The sequence below is a fragment of the Crinia signifera genome, chromosome 7, assembly GCF_055691185.1.
Source record: "Crinia signifera chromosome 7, ASM5569118v1, whole genome shotgun sequence".
Lineage (NCBI taxonomy): Eukaryota > Metazoa > Chordata > Amphibia > Anura > Myobatrachidae > Crinia > Crinia signifera.
In genome coordinates, this window is record NC_139223.1 from 169,352,380 (window position 1) to 169,362,070 (window position 9,691).

Sequence of the window (9,691 nt, forward strand, 5' to 3'; positions counted from 1 at the left end):
AGAAATATTTTGTCAGAAAGAGTGAACTAGAATAAGGGCCTCAGTTCCTGCTGAAAAATAGCCCTGAATATACGTCTCCTACATTCATATTTTGTTATCTCCTTGTCATTATACATGATAGCAATCCCTGAATGACTTGCACCGCAACCGACCATTGTTCTAAGCCCCACTCAATATGGCCGCCTGGCCCGGACAATGCGGGTCACGTGTCACCGCTGTGCGGTGTGATTGGATGTTTCAGTAGGTGACTGGGTGGAGTCCTATATAGGGCATTATTAGTAGTACGATAACGCTTCCTCCCTCCTCCATGTGCTTAGTGAAAGTCCGGCCTGTAAGATCCTAGTGTCACTGGAGTCATCGCTGCACCATGTCTGAGGTAGGTTATTTCAGTGTAATATACTGTCCCTATACCGTATTCGTGCACCAGGTCCCAGCTACTGTGTAGTATATCAGTGCACCAGGTCCCAGCTACTGTGTAGTATATCACTGCACCAGGTCCCAGCTACTGTGTAGTATATCACTGCACCAGGTCCAAGCTACTGTGTAGTATATCACTGCACCTGGTCCAAGCTACTGTGTAGTATATCACTGCACCAGGTCCAAGCTACTGTGTAGTATATCACTGCACCAGGTCCCAGCTACTGTGTAGTATATCACTGCACCAGGTCCCAGCTACTGTGTAATAAATCACTGCACCAGGTCCTGTCGCTGTGTAGTATATTACTGCACCAGGTCCTGTCGCTGTGTAGTATATCACTGCACCAGGCACTGTGTAGTATTTCTCTGCACCAGGTCCCAGCTACTGTGTAGCAAATCACTGCACCAGGTCCTGTCGCTGTGTAGTATATTACTGCACCAGGTCCTGTCGCTGTGTAGTATATTACTGCACCAGGTCCTGTCGCTGTGTAGTATATTACTGCACCAGGTCCTGTCGCTGTGTAGTATATTACTGCACCAGGTCCTGTCGCTGTGTAGTATATTACTGCACCAGGTCCTGTCACTGTGTAGTATTTCTCTGCACCAGGTCCTGTCACTGTGTAGTAAATCTCTGCACCAGGTCCTGTCACTGTGTAGTAAATCCCTGCACCAGGCACTGTGTAGTAAATCCCTGCACCAGGCACTGTGTAGTAAATCCCTGCACCAGGCACTGTGTAGTAAATCCCTGCACCAGGCACTGTGTAGTAAATTCCTGCACCAGGCACTGTGTAGTAAATTCCTGCACCAGGCACTGTGTAGTAAATTCCTGCACCAGGCACTGTGTAGTAAATTCCTGCACCAGGCACTGTGTAGTAAATCCCTGCACCAGGCACTGTGTGTGTGTGTGTGTGTGTGTGCTCTATGGCTGTGGTGTGACGATCATTATATGGATAATTTCTGCACCGTGTCTCAGGAGATCCTGTGTATACAACTAGCAATCTTGTACTAAATATTTATTGGTGATTGTTGGCAGGTAAAAAATGATAGGTAAAGCCCATTATAGTAGCCTGCGCCTCCTATCTCCACCCACACGGTGCCTACTGGTGTCTCCCCAGTCCTGTGCCTACCGGCGTCTCCTCAGTCCTGTCCCTGCACGTTGCTACCCTGTCTGTCCCCTCCTGGTGCCTACCGTCATCTCCCCAGTCCAGTCCCCGCACATTGATACCCTGTGTCGCTGCTCTCCTGCCCCCACCTGGTGCCTACCGGCGTCTCTCCAGTGCTGTCCCCACCTGCATCTCCCTAATCCTGTACCAATGCATTGTTGGCCTTTATCTCCCCACTTGGGGTCAGTCTGGGGCACCCGTGCCCGGTACCAGCCTGTGTGCCCAGCTATGCAGCAATAATGTATTAGTGGTAACTCTCATTACACAGCGCTGCTCTCTGATGTTGGTATATTTGTTAGCATATGACAGATCTGAATTCATCCTGATCACCACAGCTGTATGCAGTGACTTGTATGTCAGTGCTGCTGCCCTGTAGGGTGGTCCATCAGACAGGGGCAGATATGGCAGCAGTCAGCAGCCAACCTGGAGCACCTAATATCGGGAATCCATGTCTGTGCTAGAGAACACACAGGGCTGGATCCAGTTTTCGCCGAAGCCACTACTACATCTTTGTGCCGATGCTGCGGTCTTCCTACCGAGATGCCCACTGTCTGCGTTGCTAATATGGTGGTGAGTTCTTATCAAGGCTCGCCACCGGTCACAACTTCAGTCGCACCTGAAAAACTGTTACCTCATTGTACGGCGTTCTCCTGTGTGTGTGTGTGTGGTAGCAGAGACCTCTGTAAGAGGCTTTGGGATGTGGGCAGGAGCCTGGCACAGGGAGCTCCTGATAGCCCAATACCTGCATAATGTGGGAGTACAGCCTCTCAGCTGATGTGGATCAGTGCTGCAGTGCGCGGGATGTAGGATCTGGATGCAACTTCTATATTAAGCAATTTGTGGGGGAAGTCTAAAGCCGGCCATAAACTAGTGCGATTTGTCAACTTTTCATATGATTCCGACGGTTCGGGCCAAGAAATCGGATGAAAAGTGGCAGAATGGCATGGGTTTGACGTCCCGTCCAATCAGATGCGCGGTCCCCTGCGTATCGGGTCTGTCGATTGGACCTGCTGCATGTAGGATTAATCAGAATCACCGGGTCTGGTGCACATTGTGGCAGTGTGTAGCACTGCGATATATCGCATGTGATTTGCTTTATATAGCCCTGTTTGCCAGCCCCTGTATTGCAGACCATCCGATAAATCGCATGTAAAATGGATGCAGCTTAGTTTTCAGCTCCATAGTCATTACTACATTTCGGGCATGGAATGGGATCATTCGTCAGACTGCATTTAGGTCTACAGTCATTAGGTCGACCCCACTAGGTCTACTGGCAGGAAGGTCGACCTGACTTAAGGTCGACATGGGCCAAGGTCGACATGACTTAAGGTCGAATTTGCATAAAGGTCGACTGGTCATAAGGTCGACATGGGTTTTTCACTGTTTTTTTAACCGAATGTCGACACAGTCGACATGGACACAGTTGGCAATGAGAATCGGACCCTCGCTTCGCTCGCGATGCTTCGGGCACGGTGCCTCGCTGCGCTCGGCACACTATTTTATTCTCCCACCACGCCCTAGTGGATGGTAGGGCATGAAATACCGCCTGTCGGCACATGTCGGCTCAAAAAAGTGAAAAACCCATGTCGACCTTATGACCAGTCGACCTTCCTCATGTCGACCTTTATGCAAATTCAACCTTAAGTCATGTCGACCTTGGCCCATGTCGACCTTAAGTCAGGTCGACCTTCCTGCCAGTCGACCTAGTGGGGTCGACCTAATGACCTAATGACTGTAGACCTAAGTTCATTCTAATAGATAACCGCATCCCTCGGGCATAGAGTACCTGCAAGCCTTGGTTATGTCACTAGTAGTTGCTAGATCAGGGGCATAACTGTAAATAACGCCTCCTCCTTTCCCGCCAGAAAAAGTTTAGCTTCCCTTGGTACCTATTTACTATCAGGTGATTTTATCGGGTGCCAGATGACTGCCCAACATCGGAATCCTGACGGACATGCTATTCTCCCTCGTGGGGGTCCACAACCACCATATGGGGAGAATAGTTTCTGTGGTGATCCGCAAGGGGCTTCTTTGTGCTCACCCCCCTGTCAGAGTACCGGTGGTCAGGATTCCAATGTCTGAATCCCGACGGTAGGGTCGTCATACCACACCCCGACTTCTCTGGGTGCTGTTGGGGTATGTCTCTCCCAAAATCCCCTAGGATCCATAACAACTGTAACCTCCTAGGAGGCAGCAGCCATTTTGGAAGGGACATTTTCAAAGGGGGCAGGCATGGCTGGACCACAGACAAGTATTTTGTCTGCAGATCCGGCAGTGGTAGCAATAGCCCCAGCACCTGCAAGCCACTTGGGCTAGATGCTGGTACTGCTTTCATAACAGCAGATGTGCTGTATCCAGGCCTCAGATAGGATTTCAGTTTGTTAGAAATTCTGAACAAAAGCCTCCTAGAAGATATGATGTAATCCCTCTTCCTGGGTAGGGGTCAGGGTTGGTATGGCCCAGACTTATCTGTCTGTATATGTCAGTGGCTGCAGATGTGGCAACTGGGACCCTCCCTCTGATCTTTGTCCCTGCTCAGCCCATGTCCTGCGCTGCAGTGACTTTATATCTGGGGCGTTTCCAGGTTACTGGGGATAAATGTTATACTTCAGTCTGGTTACGATGTTGCAACAGTCTTGTTACTATGTGCACTTCTTCCTGTGGTAACTCATTGGGAAATGTTACAGGGCGGACAGAACTGAATATGTCCTAGTTGGGTTCCTATTTATCAAATATTTATGGGATATATCCTGAAACCCATTTTTAAAATTACCCGCAGATACTAAAGATCCCCCCCAAAAATGTATGAATGAGAGACCGCATACTGGAGCTTGGCCAAAAGGGTAACTCTGCGTCTAGATCCGCATTGTGAGGGTAGGGTGTGACATTAGGGCCTTTATTCTGATCGGTGCGGCCGGAGCCGATTATGCGGCCAGGACCGTGCGTGCGAAACCCCGCCTTCCATACGGATCGCCAACTCCGTCCGTATGCGGTAAGAAGCTGGCCGAACGGACCGCACGTGTATTTTTCACGGAATACGCCTCCTCCATCTAAGGGAACCTCCCCCATCATTCGATGGTCGCAGACCATCGAATGCAGGACCGAGTGCTCCACCAGCACCCGCAACCTCAGACCACACGGACATTTTTCCGTGCAAAAGCAGAGATCTGGGTGGGCAGCTGACATCCGGCGATGTCATATGTCCGCCCCCTACACGTGCGTCACGGCCGCATTACCATACGTACGCCCAGCGTTTTCATGGGAACTCCCATGAAACGCGGGGCGTTTGCATATGGTAATGAGCCCAAATAGCCCTTCACGCCCCTCTCCACCCCCTGTACGGAGTGTTCACATATCATGTGGAATTTGGCCGTACGCCCCGCTCGCACATGCGCAGAGACGCCTCTGCACATGCGCAGACACAAAACATCGGCGGGCCGAACGCACGCGGATATATCCGCACCGATCAGAATAAGGGCCTAGGTGAGGGCGGAAGTTGTTAGATGCCCTCGCAGTGGTTTTTATTTTATCTGTAATTTTATGTAGGTGTAGGTTATTTTATTGCAGCTGGATTGTACTCTCGCTTAGCTCACCACGCGGATCCGATATGATTTCCCGGCGGTCGGAATCCCGACACTGGAATCGCCCCCCCTTGCGGGCTCGCTGCGCTCGCCACGCAGCGGGCCCGGTGCCTCGCTACGCTCGGCACTCTATTTTATTCTCCCTCTATGGGTGTCGTGGACACCCACGGAGGGAGAAAGTTTCGGGATTCCAGTGTCGGGATTCCGACCGCCGGGATCCCGACCGCCGGGAAATTAACCGCATCCCCACCACGCTTCGGGCCCCACAGATATATAGATAAATAATATATAAATATTCCTCCTCCAGGTATACGTGGACACTGTGCATGATGGGAAAAGTAAAAAAAAAAAAAAAACTCATTTAATCTAGCAACTCCTCCGGAACCCTCTCTGGCAATTGCTGTGGCGTACAGGCTGCACATGCGCATAACTGCCCTGGCTCCCAGCTATAGAAGGGAAATGGCTGCATTTTTGTTATTTATTTACAGTTTATTATATAACGCAGCATATTCCGTTGCATTTTACAATTGGATATAACCGTGATAAAACAAATGGGATAAGGTCGGATGGTCGACACCGTTGGGTCAACTTACTAGAAGTTCGACAGGTGTCTAGGTCAACATGGATCAAGGTCTCGAGGTGTCAAGGACGACGGGGTTTTTCACTGTTTTTTTGAGCAGACAGGCGGTATTTCATGCCCCACCATTCACTAGGGTGTGGTGGGAAAATAAAATGCTGAGCGCAGCGGGGGGACGCAGTGCACTTAAATCTGTGTCAAAATTCGGGTTCATAAATGGCGAAAACACCTGTCTTCCCAATGATCCCGTGCCAAACAAACTAGGTGGTTACAAACTGACATAGAGGTAGGAGGGCCCTGCTCACAAGCTTACAAGCTTACAATCTATTTCCTTTTTATACACCCCAAAGGGACCCCTGTTCCTGCAAATGAATTTTACTATGTTTGGCGTACACTTCCATTTATTATTGTGGCGATGAGAAATCTTAATTGACTCCGGAACCTCATAATGCACAAATATCCCCCTTTACTAATGAATTGTTGGTTATAGACTTAGCTGTAGAAGTGGTTGGACTTGGAGTCAGTGATCTACTCTAAACTTATGAGATCTTCCAAGGAGGTACAGAAAAGGGGGTTGTGGCCTAACTAAGGGGGTTAGGGAGTCATTGGCTACAACAATAATAAACAAACACATCACCCCCACAGGGAAAAACTCAAACAGACAAATGTAAAAAAACAAACAAAAAAAAACACACTTCCCCACAGGAAAAATACATATGCCCACACAGGTAAAAAAAAACAACAACAAAAAAACGACTGGGATTGGTGTGGAGGAGGGGGGTGGGGGAATGGAATGGTTACAGGATTGGTTTTGTTGAGTGGTGGAGGTGACTGGTGAGGTATTAAAGCAGAGGGTGGCAAGTGCTGATGAGGAAAGTGATTGTGGGGGACGGCGCCTGGTGGGTGTGGCCACACGCACATTGTCCACACAGGAACAAGGAGGATGCTACCGTTGATGGGATTGGTGTGGTCTGGTGGGTGGAGACGCTGGTTGGTTACTGGATCAATCTATCGTCTTCTAAAAGAATAAAGCTAGAATCTGGTTGCTATGGGAAACCGCTCCATGTCTTAAACCCACATGTCAGTTAATATAACCTTTTGGTGATGGCTAACAGCCCCATTTATTACACCAACAAGCCCCCCGCTGTCTGCCATCATATACTAACCTATTCATTCATTATACCGGTTGTCTATGGCGTTAGAGATACTGGCTGCACAGTGTGATTGCGGGTCTCTCTCCCAGGCTGACATCAGTATTCCCCAATGATCACTGTGTTAATGTGGATGTGTGTAGCCAGGGTAACACACACGATAATGTGCAGTTACACCAATACTAAAGTCCTTTTATACATGAGAACAGTGCCTGCATTGTGGTTTTGGGTTCGGAGATGTGCAGGAATGTACTCTATCCCTGGCTGATGACTGCCCTCTGCTGGACATTGCTGGAAATGCTCATTTGTCTCCCCGTCTCCACACTTCTTTCTACCACAGGCTGAATTTGAAAAGGCGGCAGAGGAGGTGAAGCAGCTGAAGTCCACTCCCACCGACCAGGAGATGTTGGAAACCTATGCACTGTACAAGCAGGCGACTGTCGGGGATATAAACACAGGTGCGTGTGAATGACACCTGTACGGGATACGGTCATTGGGTCACCACCAAAAAAAAAAAAAGGTAGTCTTTTTCACTGTCGACCTTACCCATGTCGACCTAATGACTGTCTAACAACTTGCTGGTGACCAACTGATTCCCCCCCCCCCCCCCCCCCCCCCTCCTGCTTAGACTGTCTGCTACGTCTGTGACCTAATAGATAACTGTCAGTATAACGCACTTCATAGTATATACTCCCGGCAGACTGGGTTGTGTCACCTATGTTGGTGCTAGGCCCAGCGGCACAATGTGATGGTCTCTTATACTGTGTTACACAGCTTGTGAGCTGCAGATGGAGTCTGCCTTATTGTCCCAGATACATCAGATTCATCTATTTTGGCCCTCTGCTGGACAGTGTTACACAGCAATATGCCAGTGCTGGCAAATGAACATTTCTGGCTGCAGTGGTCACTGATATGTGGGAATCTGGGTACAAGCCTCCACCACAGCAATGTTCTATAAAGGGAGAAAGCGAAACTTGCATTTAAAGGGACAAACACCCAGTTATGAGGTCTGACCTGTGACCGATACACACGTGGAAGTCTTACACAATGAAGCTTGACTGATGTATGAAGATAAGAACATAAACTGTGAGCGGAATGTCTGACACTTACGTTAGTTCTGTTTCTTGTCCCTCCAGAACGACCCGGATTCATGGACTTCAAGGGTAAAGCAAAGTGGGATGCTTGGAGTGCTAAGAAAGGTAGGAAGTGTATCTGATAATACAGCATTGCCACTCACACACTTACTGTCCTGGTCCTGCCCCAGACCCGTCCCAGGCTTCTCTGTTTCCGTAGTAGAGAACGCCTTAATTTCCCCCTAATGCTGCGTTCTGGAAAGACTGGGACCAGTATGAGGACTGGGTAGGACACCGGCATTGAGGTGATGCACAGGAACTACTAGTACAAAACTTACTGGTATAATCTTTTTTTTTATTTTTTCTAGGCATAGTAGTCTTGTCCCTAACACAGTGCTGTTAAATTGCAATTTTTGTAAATTTTTATAAAATTTTACAAGAACCTTTTACGGGTCTAAATTAAATCTTGTTTTGGATCCCATTCCTTTCCACTTGTGTTATGAAGTGCGCATGGTGAGTTGCAAGGTTTGCGATAGAGGCACAGGTAACAGGAGATATGTCTGGATCGCATTTCTGGACAGTATATTTTAAAACCCTGTGAAAATGGAGTTGCCCTGAATGCTTCTGGGATTTTTGTAAAAGCCTGATAAGGGTTCCTAGGGTGTGGATGGGACACTCCAGCTGTTGTTGAACTACACATCCCAGCATGCCCTACATAATTTTTACCATGAACAAATAGAAAAACTGTAGCAGAGCATGCTGGGATGTGTAGTTCAACAATGGGGTATCAAGGTTAGCCATCACTGATATAGGGTCTTAAGGCCTTCAGCCTAAGAGCCGTTAATTAGTGCTTGCAGCAGTAGGAGGCAGCGCTGATTAAAGCCATCGTTATGGCAGAATAATTATAACCAAGCCACCAGTTGTATTTCCACACAAAAGGATTGAGACTGATAGTGTACATAGCACTGGCCACTCCCACGCAGCACTGGCCACTCCCACTCCGCTTCTCCTGATAGAACAATTTTATCAGCAGGCCCAATCCAGCCCATGAAGCCCTCAATCCAGTCCTGCTCCTACCCTGATCTCCTTCCAGGTCATTCATGTGGCGTGTGCTAGACACCCAAAGACTGCAGCATGTCCGTTTCCTCGGCTGATCTCGAGTTGTGCGGCATCCGCGACTAATGAGGATCTGTCTGCGGTTTTTTTTCTAGGCACCTCCAAGGAAGACGCAAGATGCGGTTACATCAAACATGTGGAGGACCTAAAGGGGAAATATGGAACTAATTAGAGCTGCGTCTGTCCCGTGCAGGTGTCGGTCTGGAACGGTTTCAATGTGAAGCGATTTAATCCCATGTGCCGTCTGCTCGTATTATAAATAAACCTTCCGTGTTTCTTTTCATGGTGTGGACGATCCTTACTCCGTGTGCTCTACTGTCTGTGGGGAAATAAACCATCTATGGTCTTATGTTCTGTTCTTTTTTTTTTTAAATTCAATAAATTTTTATTGTTTTTTATATGCATTAGTAACAAAAAAAAACGAAAACAAAAAAATAAAACAAGAACAAACGAGTACATACAAGCAAGACTTAGTACATAAGTGCAGAATCCCTCATCCAATAGAGGGTTAGCTTGTACAGAAACATAAAGGGTGGTATCTTTATTCACGTACAGTGGTACAGTATATATATTGGTATTCAATCAATATAAAGTTCATGCTATTGAGGAGCAA

General features: G+C 48.1%; 1 protein-coding gene across 1 annotated transcript; it reads left to right on the top strand.

The window, feature by feature from the left end:
• Positions 1-228: 228 nt before the first annotated feature.
• DBI (diazepam binding inhibitor, acyl-CoA binding protein) lies at positions 229-9,361 on the top strand. Its single transcript, XM_083154304.1, has 4 exons — positions 229-376; positions 7,230-7,347; positions 8,026-8,088; positions 9,174-9,361. Exons 1-4 carry the CDS (start codon positions 368-370, stop codon positions 9,248-9,250), a joined length of 267 nt encoding a protein of 88 aa, XP_083010430.1. The 5' UTR covers positions 229-367; the 3' UTR covers positions 9,251-9,361.
• The last annotated feature ends 330 nt before the right edge of the window (positions 9,362-9,691 follow it).

What these genes read in the sequence shown, in the direction of transcription:
- DBI (XM_083154304.1), top strand. An exon ending in TGTCGGGGATATAAACACAG is followed by an intron (nt 7,348 to 8,025) that starts GTGCGTGTGAAT and finishes TTGTCCCTCCAG; the next exon opens with AACGACCCGGATTCATGGAC. An exon ending in TGCTTGGAGTGCTAAGAAAG is followed by an intron (nt 8,089 to 9,173) that starts GTAGGAAGTGTA and finishes TTTTTTTTCTAG; the next exon opens with GCACCTCCAAGGAAGACGCA.